Here is a 22784-nt window from a genome sequence, read left to right as displayed (position 1 = left end):
AGGTAACTAGGCTCGACGAACCAGATCATCAGACAAACCCCAATTCATAAAATATTTCTTTGGTTATTTCTCATTTTCCTTGGTGACTTAGGGTTTAGGGTTTATATTTCTTCAGGAAAATGTAATATTTCTTTGAGCAAAGGTGAGAGACGTTTTAGCATATTAAATTCTTTCGATGACTTCCACAATCTGTTAAATTTATTTCAAAAATCCAACCGTCAATGTAATTGGTATATAGTACACTTCGAGATTGCATCTACCAAAAATCACCCAAATGCAAGTTTCCAAGAATAGGTAACGAAACGAAATCCTTCAACGGTTGAAATCGTATTATCACAATTTAACATTTTTTTAACTCCGATTTTGATATATGATTTTCTACAACTACACTGCTAGACCCTAGAAGAATAGAATGAACGGACCCGATCAACAATTTAAAATATTTACACGAGTGGTTATTGTGGTAACAAGAATCCGCGGTCTTGATTCTTGACGAATTTGCACCTAAAATAATCAACACATTTGTTCAAGGCTAAAGCCACACACACCCAAGAGGTGGGGGGAGGAGGGTTTGGGCAATGGATCCTATGCCTAAGTGTGTAGCAAAACCTGACCAGAAGTTGGTGGAGATGGGGTAATTACGGGTAGGTGGTCGGCCTAGGTGTAGGGTTTTGCCCTACACATGGTAGCTTCCCATTGGCCAAGCTGTGACATCCATAGGATGGATGAGGAAAAAATTATCTCCATATATTAATTAGGAAATAATATCTTGCGATGATGATAGAAACATCCTTGATTGATTGTGATGAAGATTATTTACTTGTTTGAGTTGATCTTCATTTAGGAATGTATTAAAGATTGGATTTGGTGATTAATCCTATTTTTAATGCCTTTGACTTTTCCAAGCCACGAGCAAGGGAGCTTGGAGCAGTCATAGTCAGCTCCTTGAGTCTCCAGGAATGTTGAGCTGCGCGTGAGAATATTTGTGTAACATTCCCATTTAATGAGGGCAATTTTGTCTTCTTAAGGAAAAATCCACGTGCCGTCTCTAGGATTTTTGGAATAATTTTGGCTTCACGGTTACCACAAAATCTTATGTTTTATTTAATAGAAGTATAGAATAAACTCTAAGTATTTATTGAATATATTGTTTTGGTGGGATAAACACTCTATGAATATAATTTCAACTATCTAACCATTAAACTTGTTTGAATATAGTATGAAGCAAATTGGTGTGGAACTAGATCCTCTTATACAGTAACAATTGTTGTGTAGCCAGGTTCACTTGCCCAATACCAATGACACGAAGAGCTAGCTTTGCTACTCGAAAAGTCTACTTGATCCACTACAAGAGTTACATTATATGCAACAAAAGCACCTAAAATACTAAATGAAATAGGGTTGGGCTCATGAATAAAGGAAAGAGGATATCTCCCGTAACCCGTAAACCCTTTTTTCAATTGTAGGCCATCAGGCAATGGGCACACCCCTTACTATTTTTTCCATGTCCGCCGCAAAGATTGCATACGCAAAAATCATAAAAAGTAAATTTTCAGGAATTAGGTAGCGAGATTAAATGCTTCGATGGTTAAAAACGTATCATTATGATTTAACAGTTATTTTAGTTCCGATTTTGATGATACCTTATTTGGCTCAACGAAATTATTTCGTTTGGAAAAGTTTTTTTTTGTAGTGTCTATGGACTTTAGCCTTAGGGTTTCAGATTAGCTCTTCAAAGTCAATTTTGTATAATACATTTTCCGTATTTGTTTATTTAATCTAAATAATTGTTGAATTTAAAACGAACGGGCGCGGACCTCTTCAAAATAAATAGCTATTGGCTAAGCCAACTACAGTAAAGGAAGACATAATAGAAACTTCCCTTAAATTTTTTTTTTGGTGCTTCATCTTTCCTATCAGTTGTATTAAATATATCAAAGTCACTTTAAAAAACAAAATATTTTCCAAAAGAAAGTCAATGATACGTACCAACTTTTGACGAGCATGGTATCGACTCCATCAACGTATTGAATTGACAAAACCCTAATTAAGAAGTTGGACTCAGCCAAAGGACGGCTACTACGTAACACGTACGATGTTTGATCCTTTCCTCATTTTAATTAATTAGAACTTTGTTTTCCATTTAAGTGAGCAAGAATAAATACTATATATATATGCAAAGCTTCCATAGATTATCCTCACATCAACATTTTAGTTCATTCTTCTTCATCCTTCTGTACTAACTAAACTCAGCCTTCTTATTGCCTGTTAAACAATCAACACTTCAAGCAAAACATACCAATGGCAGGTTTCAACAGCCAAAGATGGTCTCTAAAGGGTACGACCGCCCTCGTCACCGGTGGAACTAAAGGCATCGGGTTAGCTCTCTCTCTCTCTCCGTCGATTTGTTTAGTAAATTCATATTTATTTCCCTTGTTGACATTGTTCTTTTGTATAATTTGTGCATTAGATATGCGACAGTAGAAGAGCTAGCGGGACTTGGAGCAACCGTACATACTTGTGCTCGCAACGAAGCACAGATTGTTGAGAGGCTTCGAGAATGGGAAGATAAGGGATTTAAAGTGACTGGATCAGTTTGTGACCTCACCTCTAAAGCTCAAAGGGAAAACCTCATCAAAACCGTCTCCTCAATTTTCAACGGCAAGCTTAACATCCTTGTAAGTTTACTTATTGCCCTTCCTTTTCTCTTTCCTTTGTGTGTTATGTGTTGAAATTTTAGAGTCGAGCAAGTGGACTTCTATAATCACACTAAAATGTTCCAACTTAACCACATGCACAGCTCCGTAGGTGTTTGATTTTATCACAAAAGATCCTGGTTCAATTAAGAGTGTAAACCATATAATACAAGTTATAAATTTTCTATCAAGTTTCCAATGTTGGATTGCAATATTGTTCAACATTATGTGTGACTCTGCATAATAATAATCATGAGACCTTGGTTGCAGCATTAATTTTGCTCTCTTTCACATTCTTGGTGTAAAATCTAATTTTCTAGGTGATTTTTTTGTCACAGGTAAATAATGCTGCAACATGTACTCTCAGGAGTACCGCAGATTACACTTTGGAAGATTTTTCAAGCATGATGAGCACCAATGTTGAATCTCCCTACCATCTGTGTCAACTTGCATATCCTCTCTTGAAGGCCTCAGAAAACGCAAGTATTGTATTTGTCTCCTCTATTGCTGGTCTGAAAGCTCTACCCAGACTATCTGCCTATGCAGCAACCAAAGGTAATTTATTAATTATTATTGTTTAGTTAAAAAAAAACTGCAAATATTATTAGCTCCAAAGCCCTAAAAACAATTCTGTTTTTTCAAATATACAGGAGCAGTGATACAGATTGCAAAAAATTTGGCATGTGAATGGGCAAAAGACAACATTCGCACAAACACTGTGGCACCATGGGCTGTCAACACCGGGGCTAAAGTCGAAAATGTATGTAGCACTCCCCTCCGGCTTATTATTTTGTCTGAGATTAATTGACTTTGATTTGCAACAATTTAATCAAACTGCGTTAGTGATATTTGATCTGACACATTCTAAACTTGATTTTACATTATCAGGATGGTCATGCTGAAGATTTCAGACGGCTAATAGGTAGAACTCCCATCCCTCGTCTTGCACAACCTAATGAAATTTCGTCTCTGGTGTCCTTCCTTTGCCTCCCTGCTGCTTCTTTCATCAATGGACAAGTCATTAGCGTTGATGGAGGGTTCACAGTTAGTGGTTTCTAGCAAACCCATCAATATTATCAGTCCCAACATTTGTTTTTTTTTTTTTTTTCCTGCGGATCAGTCACACTCTAATGAGTTTGTTGACATATAGTTTCACATTTAATCAGTTTCTTGATAAACCTCGTGCAAAATTATGTAAAATGTCATGCTCTTTGGCACAACATGTGCACATTAGGGTTTATGTACTTTTCAAGATTAATAAAGTTTAATATCAACTCAAGCTCAAGTATATATATGCCTAAATTGTTAAGATATTCCAAATGTGAACGATTTGTAGATGTAGGAAATGAAATGATATATGGTCTTGTCAATTGGTTGTAAAATTAGCCAGTACAATATTTTGTGAATCATACACGCACTCACGCACAGGTACCACTCAAATAGCGCTCCCAAATATTGGTATTCCAAGTTCGAATCTTCCTTTGTTGATAAAGAAAAAAAACTAATGATCATATGCTAGATGTAAGGGTGGTTCGGATAGGGATCCCGATCTGAAAATGGTAACCCGGATCCCAAACCAATCTATTTTGGGATAGGATTCCGAATACCAAAACTGAACCCAAATTTGGGTATTTCCAATTTTAGGATTCTTGAAAAAAAAAAAAATTGAACTTTGGTACGGTCCGGGATTTTAATTCAATTTCTATTTACTTTCTTGTAAATGAATGCCCCTGATTAAATCAATTCAAACCAGCGTCAAAATCCCAAATCAAAGAATCAGATAATATCCCAGATTATATGGATAAAATTAAATAGGAAATGGAATGCAAGTGAACATTTTCCTACAGTTTCGACTTTCAATACAATCTGAACACATTCAGTATCAATATCATTTTGAAATGAGAACAAAGCAACAAACAAGAACAAATAAAAATTGCAAGAGATCTTGCAAAATCAAACACGCATGCCAAGAAAATCAAGTTATTTAATTTGATAAAACCAAAACCAAATCCAAATCCAATAGCAGAATCCAAATCCATAAACAATAAAAATTGCATAAACCCAATTTTCACAAACAGAAACCAAAATTAATTCGGAACCAAACCCTAGATTTTGATTCTTGAATTCCAACCTTAATTCGAAAAATAATTCGAAGCAAAACCCTAGATTTCAAAAGTAATTCAAAACAAATACATCAACTTGGAGCTCGAGAGTCGCTCGACCAAGATAGAGAATCGGATAGAGATAGTAGCAGATGTGTCCTTGTGTGTGGTTTGTATGGTGTGGTCGAGGGGGAGGGTATGGTGTGGTGGTTGGCCGAAGTCGAGACTCAAAGAAGGAGGGCGGAGGAGAGGTGAAGTCGAGCTCGAGAGAGAAACGGCATACAGGCTACTTCATAACATTATCTTTTGGACTATGTTAACACAAAAAGAATTCGTGCTTAGAATAACTCGATAAAAGAATTGGAGTCCCACCTTCATGCTACATTTTTCCAATCATGGTTCCTCATTAGTAGCTCCGCTACATTATAAATTTTTTTTAAAAAAAAGTTGTTCAACTAATAATATTGACTATTTAGACGAATCAATACCATCAAAGTAAAAATAGTAATTAATTGAATTTGTAACACAAAACTATAGTGAAAACTAATAGAATTGAATCGATATGTCAATAAGATTAGTCATAAACCGAATTGAATAGTTCACTAACACAACTAACAAGGGAGATCAATAGTTCACTAACGCACTTTTTCTTCAGTCAAAGCCATGAGATTATCATTGATGAAGGGAAGAGTTACATCTGGAACAAAGTAGGACGCATCTCTACTGCAACAAAACAAAAAGTAGCCTTGCTGCTTACAATACTCAAACTGAATATCAGCTAGACAATCTAGGGGATCTTCGAACCACAAACACGAGCTAGAGGAGAAGAGGCTAAGGCCAGCTAAACGATGAGTTGCTTCGTTAGCTTTGCGTGTGACATGGTTAAAGACAACTCTAGTTATTCCCAAAGCTAAAAACTTAAGGCTCGTTTGAAAGTGTTTTTGAAATGGCTAAAAATGTTTTTGATGAAAATATTTTTTTAAACCAATCTATAGTAAAAATCCAAATAGATCCTAAAAAAACATTTTTAAATGTTCACCTTAGAAAATACATATTTAAATGTTCACCTGACCGTCGATTATAAAAATGTTTGGATCCAACGTCAGTTTACCTTCCACGCAGCCGCTTCACCAGCGTATAAGATCCCGGATTACTGGTCAAACAAAGACAAAATTTCAAACCGGACAACGATTAAATATATGAATTCGAACAGTACAGCCCCACCCTACACGTGGCAGCCAACCAGCCCCGCCTCCATAACTCCCCCTCCAGAAAGTTCCAGCAAACTCGTGGCTACCAAAAAAGTAATCCATACTCACGGCCCAGATCCCTCCACGTGGTATCCGACGTGGCGCGAGTTGCATCCCGGCAAATTATACGCCTCGCTCTTCCGAGTCTCTCTCTGTCCTTTTGCTTTCTTCTCCGGACTCGCTGAAACTTTCGCTAGGGAGAGAAAGTAGAGAGAGAGAGAGAGGGAGAGAGATTTTGTTGTCAGATTTGTTATACGAGACAACGGGGTCGTTTTGGAGCGACGATGGACTGCAATGAAGGAGGAGGAGGAGGGTCGACGAAAACGGAGGAGCGGAGAGAAGCTCTGGTGTATACGTGGGGATATCTTCCCGGAGTATCGCCGGTGAAGTCTCCGATAGTGTCTCTGTCGCCGGTGCGGTTTCCTAATCGGATGGAGGGTGGATATTCGTGGAAGGACGTCTGCGGCGGCGGTTGCGGATTCGCCATGGCCATCTCAGGTTTGATCCTCGAATTCTCAATCTTTAACCAAGTGATCAATGCTTAATTACTTGTTCGATTTGTTAATCCTGTTTTTCAATTTGTTTGGATGATGGTTTTGATTAGAGTGTGGGAAGCTGATGACGTGGGGGTCGACGGACGATGAGGGGCAGAGCTACGTCATTTCTGGGAAGCACGGGGTAATGCAGCGGTCTTGTAATTACTTATAATTATTTAGGAATTCGAATTTTCTGGGATTAATTTTTTCATCTTTGTTAAGGGGACTCCGGAGGCATATCCTCTCCCAACTGAAGCTTCAATACTCAAGGCTGCTGCTGGTTGGGCTCATTGCGTTGCTGTTACGGGTAGGTTTTTTCGCTCTTATTTCTGATGACGGAATGAATATTCATTGTTCACTACTTAAATTTGTGTTTGAAATAAAAGGATTTATGTGTAAATTGGTTAGTTGACTGTTGTGTGGATTATTAGTGTTTCTTGATACTAGTTGCATTTAGTCAAATTGCGTGAAATACCGCGGTAATTCTACTATTTGAGTTTGGTAACATGGTGAAATATGGATAATCTACGGCCCGTTTGATAAACATTTCGTTGTTAGTTTTTAGTTTTCATTTTTATAACTGAGATATGGAAATAGTATATGGGGAAAAGGAGGGATGAAGAAGGGTGGTGAGAGGGAGGGGAAGAAATAAAGAAGAATGAATGAGAACAAAATCTGGAAAGTGAAAACAACTTAAAATAGTGTTTGGGTTTTTGGTTTTCATCTGTTTTCCTTTTTTTGTACATTTCTTCTACGTCTTTTCCACCCTACTTATCCTCTCCTCTATATCCTTCATTTCTCCCATGCATTCCCCCTCTCTCTACAAGAAAAATGAAAACTGATGGAGCTAAAAGCAAAATGGTTATCAAACGGGCCCCTAGTTTCTACAGGACCAGAATGTGAACTAATTGGGATTATTGGTCAATCTACATTCTACAGAGACTGGTGAAGTATACACTTGGGGTTGGAAAGAGTGTGTTCCCTCTGGGAATCTTATCGGTGACCTGGGTATGGTGGAACATCTCCAAAAGGATACTACAGGGAATCAAAGTTCATTACCAGCTGAACAAGGTATTTCTGTAACCTGGGTATATCTGGAAAAACATGCACGGACGCCTTTTCGATTGTACTAGATCAATGTGATTAAGACCTTATTGTCTTATACAGTAAAATCAATGCCTCAAGGCTTCAATTTGACTGGTGGGACAGTATCTCATCTTGACAGCAAAAGGGCCAGAGAGGAAATTGCAAAGCGAAGGAAAATTTCATCAGCTAAAGTCGAATCTGAAAGCTCCACAGGTGGTAAAGAATTCTTCAATCCATCCCCTTGTCTTGTAACTCTGGGTCCTGGAGTGAGAATCACCACTGTTGCAGCTGGTGGGCGCCATACTTTAGCATTATCAGGTAATAATGTTTCGGGGTTGTATTTAAGACTTTCAGGACAGTTGCTTTTCTTTATGGTCACACCATATAGTTTTGTAGGTTGTAGGATGTACGAAGCTATGGAAGATTTTTGATGTAACGCAAGACCCTGATGCATCATAATTTTAACCGAAGTTTCAGATATGGGACAGGTGTGGGGTTGGGGCTATGGAGGCGAAGGACAGCTAGGTTTGGGTACCAGGGTAAAAATGGTTTCTTCTCCTCATGTCATCCCATGTATTGAGCCATCTGCGTCTGGGAAGGATAGGTCTTCTGTGATATCTCAAGGTTCAAAAGTTCCTGGAAGTTTTGTGAAGGAGATTGCTTGTGGAGGCCGGCACAGTGCAGTAATAACAGGTCAGCATTTTAGGGATCGTATAGAGCTTGCAACCAGAGAATGAAGAGCCGGTTAATAGATTGTGTTTATAGGTTGTACGCGTTAATATAATCCTACTTATTTGTTTCCCATCCTTAATTATCTTTGGATCTGTGCAAAATGCGGGATTGTTCTTGGTTGTTGTATGGATCCTCTTATTTTTACGAAGACATCCTCTTTTGTGTGACCATTTCAACTGTATCACTCCTTTATATTTAGAAATAATTTTTCAATTTGCAGATGCTGGAGCACTGCTTACTTTTGGCTGGGGGCTTTACGGACAGGTGAGCTTGCTATGCTAGTCAAGGTCTCATGCTGTTTGAGTTGGCCGGAACTGAGAGAATTGATTGCTCTCCTTGTATACTTTCATATTTAGGAGTACTACTGATTAGATTTTCAATTAGAACCGAATTTTTCTTTTCTCGTTCTTGTTATTTATCTGCTGCATTTCTTTTCTTTTCCCATTTTGATCCAGTGTGGGCAAGGGAATACAATAGATCAGCTAAGACCAAGTTATGTGAAATCATTATCCGAAACTAAAGTGAAAAACATTGCTGCCGGACTATGGCATACACTGTGTGTATCTGTTGACGGGCATGTATATGCATTTGGAGGGAATCAGTTTGGACAGCTGGGAACAGGTGCCGACGAGGGTGAGGTACGCTCAACAAGTTATCCATCTTGGTTCTTTTTTCAGCTTTGTGATCTTAGCTTGGCCCAACTTCTTGTTGCATGAATTAACTAAATCATATTCTTGTAGCTTCAGACTCTACCTAAGATATTGGATTCTCCGGGTTTGGGAAGCAAGCATACAAAAGTAGCCTCCTGCGGCGCTCGACATAGTGTCATTCTAACGGGTAAGCTAATGAAGCTGAAAAGTGTTGATACTTGCACTAATCATTGATATTCACAAAGCTATTAATTTGAACATTCCATTTGTTATTTTGGCTGCAGAAGACGGCCAGTTATTTAGTTGGGGGTGGAACAAGTATGGCCAAGTATGATTTCATAAGTTATACGATCAAAATCTTTTAGTCACAACGTCTACTCTTGCACGATCATTAACGAACTTTTCTATTCCTGTTTGGATGCAGCTTGGCCTGGGCGATTCCGTGGATAGGAACATTCCTTCTCAAGTTTCAATAGAAGGCTGCTTAACGAAAAATATTGCATGTGGCTGGTGGCACACGCTACTTCTAGCCGAAAGACCCATTTGAGTTTGGGTTCGATCGATGATGACAATAGAAAAGGAATGACTAGTTGGAATATGACATCTTCAACTAGTCTGTGTTATTAGATGCATACTTAGGCTTGTATCATGGTGTACATTATTTCTTTGCGCACATTCGCGGAGCCGTTTAGGCATGTATTCCATTCTTTCCCGTTTTTAGAAGCTAATTTTTATTTCAAATTGCAGAGAAATCTTAAGTTTGTACACAAACAATTAAAGTAGTTGTACTGATAATTTAGTCTTGCTCTGATGAGGATGTGATGGTGACGCTTCCTAGGTCTCGCCATCGTCACCTAGTTTTGACGCACAATACCCGGCGGCTTGCCCTTTCTTGGATATAGATGGAGGCGCATCAGATCCTGCTTGATATTGAACCTCTCCTGCGTTGCAGAAGATGCAGTAGTGGCCAAAACACATCCATTCTGTGAAAACCCCTTGGTGCCTGAGCACGTTCAAACAAACATAACATTTAGAAAAGCAAAAATTATGGGCTTCTTTAGACTATATTACGATTTTGGTCTTCGTATTTTCCGAATAATTGTTGGTCTATGTAGTTTCAGTTTTCGCATTTGGTATCTGTAGTTACTAAATGTAACAATTCAAGGACAAATACGAGAGTAAATCGAGTATTGTTCTTAAATTGTAAGAATTGAAACTATATGGACCAAAGTGGAACTTCGCCTGAACTATATGATGCTACAGAAATCATACTTCGGCCGTTTTCCAAAACTAAATTACCACAGAGATGAACTGTACCTCGACAACAAAATGTGCCCACATGTTGCTTGAGCGAGTTTCAATCACACCCTTCAAGATAGTCAGCTCTTGTTGTCGGATTGCTTGGGCTATGTCTAAGAAAAGTCCGTGTTCATCACATAGCATCTGCAGTAGTCATGGAAAATTTAGACGAAACGCTTCTGCAACGAAGCTTTGCGTTGACAAATAGGGGGGCGTGCAACAAACCTCTATAAGCATGTGTCCTGGGTGTTCAAGATCTTCTACCACAATGGGGCAAATCTGGAGTCCACTTCCAACTTCGAAAGCCCTGCTTGTCCCACTTTCGCAGCCACTTGTGGCTTCGCTCGTGTTATTGGAATGAGGTGCCTGCAAAAGCATCAAGGATTCGCTCGTGTTATTGGAATGAGGTGCCTGCAAAAGCATCAAGGATATAGTTAGAAACTAGTGATTAATTCGTTGGTCTTCAACATTACGCAGAAGCTGGATTCGGAACTACAAAATGACTTTGAGGACAAATAAAAATTCTAAGTCCAGGACGTTGTACAGAAGTTTTTTTCATCTTTGGGAGACCATCATGGTGCTTGTCCTGGCCTGCTGCTGTTTATTGATATTTTCATTTTAATTATTTCATGCATAATTTACCAAGAAAAAAAGGCTTTGCATACCTCTTGTGGTGTGTAGCACCTCAGTTTTTCAGCTTGGTCAGTCATGCTTCTTAAAAACTGCATGTGTTTAACGGTTCGGTCTAAAAGGCCGTCCATGCTGCACTGAATACCAGAAACCAAACACGTCTAGTTAGAGAAAAACAAGCAATTATGTTTTTGTCCCTCAAAAAATAGAGAAAGGGTGTTACCTTAGCACCATTTGGGACAAGGTCCCGTAGCTCTTTCATACGATCCTGAATCAGTTGTCTATCTCTTGGTCTTAGCTTCGGGCTATTGCCAAGCCTGGTCTTTCTTGCAGTGCCACCAGACAACTTTTGTTCCTTTTTAGACTTTGTAGACTTGTACCCTTTCTCCTTCTGCTCTTCGTCAACCAAAGTGCTTATCGTGCCTGTGAAAGAAGCTGAAATCTCACCCCTGACATGTAAAGTAGATGTATGGTTCCATGTTGTTGAATCACTTCCAACTGGGGCACTCGCTTCAAATTTGAATTGTTTGAAAGAAGCAGGAAATTGACTTGATGAGGTAATAGATGATTCAATATTCTCTGATCTGCTAGACGACCCTTCGTCCTTGGCTACAAAAGCTTTCGAGAGGTTCTCAGCATCACTTCCTTTGGAAAACCATGATGGTTCAATACAGGTAGCGAGATCTTTCTGCAAACTCGAGCTCCTACATGTATCATCAATGCCGATAGATGGGTCCCATATATGTTCATCTGTCTGCCTCTGCAAAGGTGTTCCAAGTGCTTTGTGTAGTTCACAATTTTCAGGAAAGCTAAAGAAATTATTCACCGTGTTGTAACTAGTATCTTTAGCATTAACGTCTTCGAATGGTTCTGCTACACCTCCAACAGAGTAAGAATTGAAACCGCTCATGGATTCTCCAAACACTTCCAAACCATAGCCACCAAATTGAGAATAGGCTAGAAGTTCTTCCTCTAGACTAGACAGCCCAAACATCTGACTTTCCATCATACCCAGCAAGCTGGTATCTATTGACTGACTGAGTGGACTTGATTCTCCACAGTGAAAAGTTGGCGGAACAGCAATCACACTTTCGCCTGTACTCTTAAGAACTTCTGGCTCATCTGTTCCGGTCTCTAGAAGTGCATCCTCAGCAGTTGGCAATTGCAAAAATTGCCCGAAGGTCGACAATAAGTTATCATTCAGTCTGATGTTATCAACATCTTCTGACCTTTTAACTTTGAGTGGATTCACGGTAATAGCTGATGGCTCAAATGTGTTCTGCATTAAACTAAATGATTGTGACCATGATGATCGAGCTTCAATGTCTTTGTTTAAGGTAAAAGGTACAGTTTTCCCCTCAACATTGTGAATGGCATTGAATCTATCTTTCACAAAAGCAACCACTGCCGGATCTTCAGCAACCTGAAAATTTTGATCAGAGAAGAAAGGGACTAATAAGATGAATACAAATCAGTGCACGTGTTACAGAGAGAGAGAGGGAGAGGGAGAGACTGAGAAACACATGTGAGTCCTTAAGCTCCAGAAGGGGGGAAGAACATTATGTGAGATTCATGCAGTGTAAGTTGTATAAATTCCACTGCCACAACTTCCCAAATAAACTTGTAAGCTACTATCCAGAAGGGGATGTGACGGTAGACCAATTCAGGAAGTTTAGAATAAGTTCAGAATGAGCACGCACCATCTCCAAGGAGCCAAGTTGCAGAACTCCATATGGAAGTACAGGTACAAGCAAAATTGTCTGCATGAGAAATCAAATATGTAATGAGATTTTCATCCATTATGAACAAGTGAAACTTGAGCTATAAAATTAAAACTGTGGCCTAATCTGTGCTGCCAAAAGAATTACCTTGATACCCAATGCAAACTGAAGTAGCCATTCATCTGGACACTGAGAAGATATATTCTTTTTTTAGTTATACTGTTAACTACTAGAAGAAATTTTACCAACTGTATACGAAGATCACTAAGAATTTACATTAGCTTGCTCGAATAAGATTTACCTGAGGAACTAAATCAGACTCTCTGGTGCATAGATTGTCAAGGAAAACCCAGGTAAAGCTCCCTGTACATGTCACCTCACCAACAACCCTGAGAAATTATTTAAATCCACAGTGAACCATTTTTCATTCCTTAAGACATTTGAGAACCTTAACAATAAACACATCGTGTGCCTTCCTGATATCTCTTACGAGACAGAACTTTTCAGGTTGTACCAGTTTAAAAAAGTCACTTTCATACGTGTGTAATGTGTATTCACTGATGGTGGCAAATAACGAAGAAAGCGAAATTGCCTCCACCAAAATTTCTTTTTGTTACTTCTATATTTGAAGATATTTCTTATAAAACATTTAGATAGAAACGTTTTTGGAGATTGAAACGAAGTACGCAACAAGACAAGAGTGAAGAACAAGATTGTACCCTTTTCCAAATGTGTACTGAAGATGTTCCATATCAGCCACAGCCAGTGCAATTGGATATCCTGCAGATCCACCATCATGGATACTTGTTGCAAAATCCTTAAAATGCATCTGATTTGCGTCGCTGAAGTAGATGTCATCCGATGAATGTTCCACAGTTTCTCTTGGATTTGGGTGATGACAGTACCCATCCTCCCAAGACAATATCCTTAAGACAACAAGAAGACCAGTATCATACTGAAGATCGCCACTAGATTTGATATACATGAGACACACAATAAGCTCGGCGTAGAAACACCATTAGGATGTCAATCCTAAGATAAGAATCATACTAGAATTTTTATTTGTGTGAAATAGAAACGTTGAAACCTCTATGCGGTTACGCATATGTATTGTATCGAATCACAAATTTCAAATAGAATTCATCTAAGGAAACGACAAGATCATCGTCAAAACTAAAATTGCAGAAGCATTTTGACTAACTAATTAATCACTTTCTGAATTCTAAGGACGGATAAACAGATTAAAATTTTCAACAAGAGTATAATTCATAGCAGAAAGCGAAGAAAAGGAAAGAAGCTTACAAATCACTCTGGTGCTTAAGCTTCCAAAACACTGAATAATTCCAAGGCGAATCGCTGCAGAGGCTCTTCAGCAACTGCCTCAGAGCAGTAGTCCCCATTATCTTCTCAACTTCCTCAAAAGTCTCTCAAATACAACAACTAGTAACAAAATCAATAATCACTTCCAAAAAAAGCACACAAAACCAACAAACACCTTATCTAGCTGCCCTGGTACGAAGCCCGACCCGCCTGCTTAATCCGCAATCCCGCTCTTCGTTTAATCGGTGGATCGGTCGAAGACAATGCCATCACTGAACACTAAGCCCGCTCTCCCTCTCTCTCTCTCAGCTACTAATCAACTTAATCAAAAAGCACTTAAACAAATCGAGAATTGATAAGAAGCTCTGCCCCTACTCGTTCGACTGATTCGATTAAGCAGTTCATAACTCTGTTTCTATTAGTTCGAAGCAAAAATCGCTGCCAAACAAACACACACAAAACTATGAGGATATTTTCATGAAAATTCAATCAGCTACTGCAAGAAAACTGAGAAAGCACTCACCTCTAGAAACGAAGACGCTGATCGTGTTCGTATTCACTGGCTTCCATTTCTCTCTGTGTTTGTAGTGTTTTCTTGGGAAATTGGCCTTCTTCTTCTTCCTCGCTCTCCCGAAGTCCACAAGCTCCGAATGTCCAAACGCACCTCAAACAAGTGAAACAACGGTTGTATGCTTTTTCTTTTACAAAATGCCTCCACCGGGGAACCGGTCACGTTTTTGGTTTTGGCGGATTTCAAACTGGTCCAAAGTCGGATTATATAGCTCGGTTGGAGCGGAGGGAGTGGGTTTCCGGACCCACAAATTTGTTTTTCTATGGGATGTGGGGGCCATTGTTTAGTAGTCATGTCGGGATTGAGATCCTCTCCTAATATCACGCTCCAATGCCGACATAAAGAGCAATACAGACCTTCAAGAGAGAGATATTTGAGCGTTCGAAAGAGAAATTGTGTGTGAGGTAGGCTACAGGGATAAGGCTAATGGAGACCGTAGAATTTAAAATGAATGGTCCGGATTGATGTATCGGTCGACTCGAGATGTGAGATTTGGAGAGGATCTCAATCCATCCGGTTATTATCGACTTTTTATTTTGAATTTTTATCACAAGTAGTCTTGAATTGACCCAACGCATCAAGATGTTCCATGAAATTAAAAATAAATTAATGTAGTGCCTTAGTATGGATGCTGCAAATTGATGTAATCATTCCGTCACAATTTTCTCAAAATTTCTATCAGTGATAACATGTAGACGTAGCGTAGATATGGATCCACAAATCTATTAAATATTACGATGGATAATTATTGAAACGGCCCGCCTCTTTTTTTTCTTTTTCTTTCTTTTTGTCTTTGTTTTTGTTTTTGTTTTTTATTTTTTATTTTTTATTTTTTATTTTTTGTTGTGTGGAAGTCGATACTTAGAGCTGCACCTTAGTCATTAGGGCCTTCTATCTTGTTGGCCCAATGTTTTTTTATATATCCTGTAGATACATATAAATATAACAAAATTAAGGACATTATAATTGAATTGCGAGCGCAGTAGAAATGGTCCGCCTCTTTTTTTTTTCTGTGTGCAGTTCGGAGCTACACTTTAGTCAATAGTTTTTTCTTCTTTTAAAAATTTACTCCATATAAAATTAATGGCCCCATCCAACAATTGATTACAAACAAGCCATCGTCCTAGTCCAAATGTTTTTTTTCTTTTTTTAATTTTGCTTTTCAAATTCACTTTCAATAACAAGTAACAAAAACAAAAACAAGAAATCATAGAAAGGGTCAGACAAAAAAAAACACATATTAAATTTTGTTCGAAAAATTAGAATCTAATTGCTATATTAAATTTCATAGAAAATCATAAATAATTCATTCAATGATATATCAAAGTAATGCATACACATAAGTAACCAATGTTAAATGAAAATGACATAATGGATTAGAAAAACTTGAAAATACGGTCGAAGCAAGTGTTGGACACTTTGTCCTTAAGACAAGTTAACGTCCCACTACGGTGCTTATGGTTGACTGGCGCTCGTCTCCCAAGACACAATGATCACATCCTTGTAATAGTAGCACTCCAAACTACAAGGCTTCAATAAACCACAATTGTGTTAAATACTCTCTTATATGGACTCAATGAGACTCTCTAATATTTAATGCATTCTATGTATAATTATGTAACTAATAAAAAAATTATCAATTGATTATAGGGGCTTCCCTAATGTAGAATTTGAGATACCTTTTTTGGAAGCATGTGACTATTCAAGAAGAGTAAAAAATTGCAACTCTTCATTTGAATAGACGCATCTTTCTACCAAAATGCTTAACTTCTAATTTCCATTCAATGAATAAATTTAATATTATAATAATAATAATTTTTCGACATATTTTACCTTCTTCTTCAACATATAAAGTTGTAAAACCTAAGTCCATTTGCAATCCTCTTTTTCTTTCAAATTCTCAATCTTTCTATTTCTACTGAATATGTAAATCAACTCTCACGTGATCTTGAAGATTGTAATTTGAGGGAACCGAAACTATGAATTTATATTTTGTTTTCAATAATTTATTAAACAAACACTGGATGATTCTAATATTCCATATTGTGATGTAGATTATAAGAAGAATAGAAGAGAACCAATTGGCGCTATTGATTTTATTATATTCGTCAATCAGGTTTTATTGCTCTTTATTCTCTTGAAATCTTTAGCTTATTGTTGATTATTAATTATCCAGAGAACGATATAATAATACATTAATGAGTATTTACTAAAATCTCACGGCCTGGGTTGGGTTAGATGGGGAGAAAAGAAAGGAGGAAAGAGAGGGAGAGGGACAACGGCAACGATGTTGACACCAATCCTACTATGTCGATAACCATTCTTATTGTAGCAGTGTAGATGAAGTGAAATGCAAGTACATGCGTAAACTTTAAATGTAGGGTTCGGGATACTATTTCGAAGAAGGACATGAGAGTCTAGAAACTTTTCTAGATCTAAGATCTATAATGGTGGTATTCTAAATTAATCATGCATTGTCATTCCTTTAAATTTTTCACAAGGTAGCAACGAATTGACCATTCTTGTTACATAAAAGTTATACTCGAAAGGAGATCAGATTACTAGTTTTCATCCATGTGTTGTAATTGTGACCTTCACATCAACTCATAAGTGGATCACATGTTTGTCACGTCATCAATTTAATGATAGATCATATAGTCAAATAGACAAAAACTATAAATTAATAAAAATTTAAAATCTCATAGCGTGATGTGATGTGAGAAAATTCAAAGTTTGCAACATATTTTAAAAATCACTCCAAACTTATAATGTAAAGTCGTAGTTAGCCTAACAATGAATCTACTACAAAGCGACACGTTTGTGCAATTTGTGATATGTGATGCCTCCCTCAATTACTAGACCGGGAAAATGATTATTAATTTATTAATTAACTACACCAACATGCAAGTGGAAGTTACGTAAGTTAGATTAACATTGAATCATCGATCAAAACGCTTATGAGATATGGCATTTTATGATAAAAGTTGACACAAACATACTTAGTAAACATACATGTACGATAAGTTGTTCAAGTTTTCTAAACACCTATTTGATATGTTGACCTTACTTCATATAAGCACACCAATAGATTAAATATATTCGTTTCACCTATGAAACCAAATTAAGTAGGGCAACCTTCAATTATGCATAATTTTAAATAATATTGAGAGGTAGGAGCCCAGACAGGTTCAACAAGAAGTTGACTTAACCACAATATAAAATATGCTATTAATTACGTGATTTTTTTTTTTTTTTTTATGTTTGGTTACAAGATATTATTTTTTCGCGGTCGAAAAGACTATTAATTATGTGATTTTTTAAAAAATGAGATCAGTTGGTGGCTTTGAAAAACAGTCTATTCTATCAGAAGCCCAAAAAACTCACAGAATATGAAAATCTTAACCTAACAGACCATTGCTCCTTAAAGCAGTTCCACCCCTAAAGACTTTGCGCCAGCACCCAGCGCATTTATCCACACAAGTGAACAGTAATAAAACACAGTGAACAGTAATAGGCCAAAGCATCTCTACCCCTAAAAAAAATAGCCTAGTCCATTTTATTAAAATATTATTATTTTTATTATAAAATAATAATTTAATTTTAAATTTCTGACTTCTTCTTCTTCTCTCTGGACTCCCTTCTTCTTCTTCTTCCCACTTTTCCCACTTTCCTCCCTGATTTTCCAACTGTGCAATCAAGCACAGTTTCACCAATTCTTCTACTTCTTCCCTTCTTTTTCTTCTCTCTGGACTCCCTGCTTTTTCTTCTTCCCTCTGGAACCCAACCCACATTCTGAAACATCGCAACCCACAACTGAAACACCTCTCGATTTCGATTGAAGCTCCAAAGTTGAGTCACGAAGGTAAGTTTGTGGGAGTTACGAAGGTCCACAGCTAGAAGAAGATAACTTCTCGATTGAAGCTCAGTTTCGATTGGAGTTTACTGGGGTGGTTCTGCTTTACAAACAGCATCTCACCAACCTCGCCAAGAAATTCTGCGACTGCTTCCTCCTCTGCAAGGGGCAGTGCAACCTCGTCGTCGTCTCCTCGCAGGAGCTTGCCAAGGAGGTGCTCCACACCCAGGGAGTCAAATTCGGATCGAGGGAGGCGTGATGGTATCGCTTGGCGTCATGTAGGCCAGGCAAAGGCTCAACACATTTTGAGCCGGCCTAGAGACCAGCTTGGGCTGGGTGCCAGCCTATCTGCTCGGCTGGAGTGGATTGGCTGGGTGCCAAGCCAATAATTTGGCTGGGTGCCGGCCTAAAGGTTCCCCAGTGCAACTACTCTTAGCTATCTAACACTGTCAATAAACTCTTAATTTATTGATATTTATTTTCTTTAATGGTAAGTGCCGTTTCAAGTTTGGATTTTTTTTTTCTTGCTCTTTATATTTATTGAAAAATGATTTTCGTGACATTTTCTCTTTTACCTTTGTTTATTTTATTTTTTTGATTTTTTTATTTATTCAATCTAAAACTTATAAATAAACATAGGTACGAATTGAAGAGGAAGGAAAATGATATGCGGAAATTATTTGGTGATTCCTTTTTATTTTTTGTGAAAGACGGCTTGACTTTAAGCTCATGCAAAAAACTTCTGAATTTATGGAATAATATTAGAGGAACAAGGTCAACAAAGATGACCTAAAACATGATTTCTTTATGCTTTTTATTATTTTTGGAGAAACAAATTTGCATTTCTCTGTTAACCCATAAATAAAAATAAAAATAAAAACTCTCTTTAAACCAACATTATATAATTTATATTCCTTTCATAAAGTTTTTTTTTTTTTTTTGGTACAACGATATATTTTTACATTAAGGGGAGGGGAAGTTCGGCTAAACCACACAATGGACAATTTAATTTGGTATCGAATCCACCATCCACGAGATTCGACCCAAGACTTCTCACTTATAAGTAAAGAAAAATATCACCAGACCGTAGTATTGTGTGGCTATTCCCTTCATAAAGTTAATAATTCATACTTTCTTAATGCATGCTGATTGTCAACATTACATTTAATAAACAATGAATTGTCCTGATGAATGGCACTTCTAGTAGATTGAAGAATTATTTTGACAATTCTACAGACGATTTAAAATAAGTATAAAAAAACGTGTGTGTGTGTGTAATGTGTCAAGATTAATCAAGAGCTTATTTTGGTCAACTAAAAGAGCATTCGGCGTGCATGGATGGATAAATTATGGATTGACTATTTAAAGATGAGTACGAGTTCCTATTTAAAACTCTTCGTTTCTAGTTCATAGATCTTTGTGCTTATGATCAAAACCATTCATATTATATGTCACTCTATAAAAGTCATGTATACAAAAAATCAATTAAAACTAAGGTCATTTAGTCATCGAATTGTATAAGAACAGATGAATGGAAATGGTAAAAGTGTTACAAACCGTTTATCTATTTGCTACAGTTAATTGACTTAACAACCTTAGTTTTATTCATGTTTTACAAAGATGATTTTTACAGAGATTTATAATATGAACGGTTCCGAATATAAGCATAAGTTCTGTAAATCATTCACAAAAAATTTACAAATTTCTATTCATCTTTAAGTAGTTAAGTATTGCTCTAAACTATGATGAAAAGGTTAAGGTCGTGCATGTGTCTTGATCTAACCTAATATATTATCAATAAACTACAATTTCACTATCAACATTGGCGTGAGATTTACACTTAGAATCTTTTTATTAATCTTTGTAGATCTTTTCGTTTTTCAATGAACTCGACTTTCAACAAAGTGTTTGAAATTTTCTCATTTTATGATTCATTACAATTTGTTGGATATATCTATGTAATATGTCTTCTGACGACGTTTCTGAATGAAGCCGAAATGTAAGAAAAAAGTCCTATAATTGATAGGGTTTTTTCTGACAACCTATAGCTCGCCTGACGACTTATAAAATATTGCCGCATGCTTGAATTTGCATACCAGCAAGGACTGCTGGTAGAGATCGAATAAGAACAACTCCTAATTATTTTTTGTAATTATGTATTATCGTACATCAAACACAGCCATCTTCTGGGACGTTGTTGACATATTTAGGGTTTTAACTAATTGTCCGAGAAAAAATGTTAAATAAATTCTTTTAAAAGTAAAACTCGTTACTTATTCTACGTCAATTTTTTTTTTGTATAATATCTTTTAATGTTGGCATAGTTAATAATTGAAGTTCCAAACGAATCGTTTGGGAATGCGATGTTGCTAGAGTTTATTGTTTAGAAAAACCAAGGCAGTGCTAGTTTGTGAATTGAATATTAGTTAGGGTTTATTCATGCACAAGGCATCAAGAAATTAAGATTTTTTTTTATTTTTTTATTTTTTTTGCCTTTGTTCTACTAGAAAGAGAGAAGAATGTCTTCTCTTTGTTTTACAAAAGTTAGGAGGCATGCATGGATGCGGTCAACTAGTTATTTAATTCATAATTTGTTGCAACTTGTAACTCAGCAGCATATATGGAAAAACGAAGATAATAATCGTAAACAAAGCAAGAGTTCTAATATAATGTTTACACGAAATCAAACAAGAGTTTTACTAGCTATAATGTTGCAACTTGGAACTCAGGCACCATCAACAATCTCAAGTAATTCCACATACATTGTCTATATATATCCCACCATAAATATTTACACGAAATCAAATATTCTTAAATTGAAAATAGATCAAACCTCATAATAATTCATAGTTTTAATTTTTCCGAAAATAAGAAGTTTATGAGCACGTACATTACACAAACCATTCACTTAAAACACTTTTAAGTTTTTTGTTCTAAATCTCTTCACGAATGGTTTTTGCTTAAACACTTGTAGAATCAAGCTCTATCCATCTATTCTAATTAAATTCACCTTCAAACACCAAAGTAAAATCTAAAATGACTAAAATGCCCTTGAAATTATTTTTCCAAAATAATAAAATAAGTAAATAAAATTCCGGGGTAGAATACCACATATACCATCCTTGTAACTTGTGAGTCGCAATTAAATCAACCCAAAAAATAAGCCTCCATTAAGTTAACTGCCAAATCAAGAGATGTACGAGTAAAAAGGTGAAAAATAAGTAGGCCATGTGGCCCTTTTTTTACACAAAATGGAGGGATGAGGATTTCTCTCTAGATCCTCTTTGTGAGGATTTCAGGGATCACTTCATCGTATTTGTTTATCGTATATCGTGTGATCAGTTTTCGTCAGGTACTATTTATATTCGATTTTAAATTAAAATTTTTAAAATGATTTCTGATTGTAAGATGTCAGATGAACGAACACGATAGAATGATCTTTAGAACCCTTACAAACAGAATCTGTATAGGATCCTATTCCAAAACGGAGTGTACGGATACGAGTGTTACCCAAGGCAGAGACCAAAAGCAGCATTATTGCACAAAGCTAACCAGAGGCATACGGAAGCATTGTAAGTGTGGTGTTTTATTGCATACAAAAGCGCGCCAGAGAGGGGCCATGCAGGGCTCAGAACAGCGGGAACTTTTAACCTTCATACATGTGGGCCTGGGGATTAGGCCCGCCCTTGACGGTAAGCAGCCTATTTCAGGAATGATAGCAGAGTCTGACGATATGAAAACACAGGGCGCTTTGTCGGGAGACGACGGCCGTACCCTTTCGGCTTCTTTACTTTCTCGTTTGTTCAATCAATTCATTTTGTCGCGTCATTCGTGAGAAATTTTCCCACCGGCTCGTTAGTTGACATGGAGTTTCATCAACCAGAACTTGACACTTGTACACATTTCCTACACCAACATACTGTTTTAGAATTGAAAAATAAAACATATTGGGATTTGGTAGACCAAGTAGTTTCTTACACGACACGTTAACACGATACAAAAATAACATGTTTCAGGTCAACACAATAACTAATCAGGTGACCCGTTAATAACAGTTATATACACGGGTAACCCATTTCGATCCGTTAAGAAAAATAAATTATAATTTTAAAGTTTAATTACTAAAAAAATTATTATAAAATACAATAGCCATATTGTATATATTGGTATATTCTATATTAAATATATTTTTTTGTATTATTATTCTATATGAGTTTAAAAAATTAAGTTTTATTCATTTATTTATTTTTATTATGAGAGTTTCTGATTATCATTAATAGGATAAATTTTACTTAACATGTTGTTGTCCAAAATTAAAATCAACTAGTATAGTATTAG

At 36.8% G+C, this 22784-nt stretch overlaps 3 protein-coding genes across 10 annotated transcripts; 2 read left to right on the top strand and 1 right to left on the bottom strand.

The window, feature by feature from the left end:
* The first annotated feature begins 2220 nt into the window (after window positions 1-2220).
* On the top strand, window positions 2221-3760 carry LOC137746122 (tropinone reductase homolog At2g29290-like). Of its 5 annotated transcripts, none has more exons than XM_068486192.1 (5): window positions 2221-2378; window positions 2471-2678; window positions 3035-3251; window positions 3347-3447; window positions 3585-3760. In XM_068486192.1, the coding sequence occupies exons 1-5, from the start codon at window positions 2302-2304 to the stop codon at window positions 3753-3755; spliced, it is 774 nt and encodes a 257-aa protein (XP_068342293.1). In that variant the 5' UTR covers window positions 2221-2301; the 3' UTR covers window positions 3756-3760. The 5 variants fall into 5 exon arrangements, with proteins under 5 accessions (XP_068342293.1, XP_068342292.1, XP_068342294.1 ...); XM_068486191.1 differs by having other exon boundaries at window positions 3347-3456; XM_068486193.1 differs by having other exon boundaries at window positions 3347-3460; window positions 3601-3760.
* Window positions 3761-6101: 2341 nt separating this feature from the next.
* On the top strand, window positions 6102-9617 carry LOC137744820 (ultraviolet-B receptor UVR8-like). Of its 3 annotated transcripts, XM_068484625.1 has the most exons (11): window positions 6102-6546; window positions 6653-6726; window positions 6807-6891; window positions 7524-7655; window positions 7752-7988; window positions 8142-8363; window positions 8623-8666; window positions 8858-9040; window positions 9149-9239; window positions 9337-9380; window positions 9477-9617. In XM_068484625.1, the coding sequence occupies exons 1-11, from the start codon at window positions 6333-6335 to the stop codon at window positions 9597-9599; spliced, it is 1449 nt and encodes a 482-aa protein (XP_068340726.1). In that variant the 5' UTR covers window positions 6102-6332; the 3' UTR covers window positions 9600-9617. The 3 variants fall into 3 exon arrangements, with proteins under 3 accessions (XP_068340726.1, XP_068340725.1, XP_068340724.1); XM_068484624.1 differs by lacking the exon at window positions 8142-8363; XM_068484623.1 differs by lacking the exon at window positions 8142-8363 and having other exon boundaries at window positions 9143-9239.
* A 31-nt stretch (window positions 9618-9648) lies between these two features.
* Window positions 9649-14756, bottom strand: LOC137744818 (transcription factor EMB1444-like). Of its 2 annotated transcripts, none has more exons than XM_068484621.1 (11): window positions 14546-14756; window positions 14005-14460; window positions 13422-13628; window positions 13004-13091; window positions 12850-12891; window positions 12682-12741; window positions 11205-12404; window positions 11017-11118; window positions 10577-10762; window positions 10370-10495; window positions 9649-10055 (listed from the first exon to the last, which is right to left on the bottom strand). In XM_068484621.1, exons 2-11 carry the CDS (start codon window positions 14100-14102, stop codon window positions 9966-9968), a joined length of 2199 nt encoding a protein of 732 aa, XP_068340722.1. In that variant the 5' UTR covers window positions 14103-14460; window positions 14546-14756; the 3' UTR covers window positions 9649-9965. The 2 variants fall into 2 exon arrangements, with proteins under 2 accessions (XP_068340722.1, XP_068340723.1); XM_068484622.1 differs by having other exon boundaries at window positions 10577-10717.
* Window positions 14757-22784: the final 8028 nt, after the last annotated feature.

Source organism: Pyrus communis, chromosome 9 (genome assembly GCF_963583255.1).
Source record: "Pyrus communis chromosome 9, drPyrComm1.1, whole genome shotgun sequence".
Lineage (NCBI taxonomy): Eukaryota > Viridiplantae > Streptophyta > Magnoliopsida > Rosales > Rosaceae > Pyrus > Pyrus communis.
The sequence above is the reverse complement of the archived record's forward strand: the minus strand, read 5'-3'. Positions and strand labels throughout refer to the sequence as shown.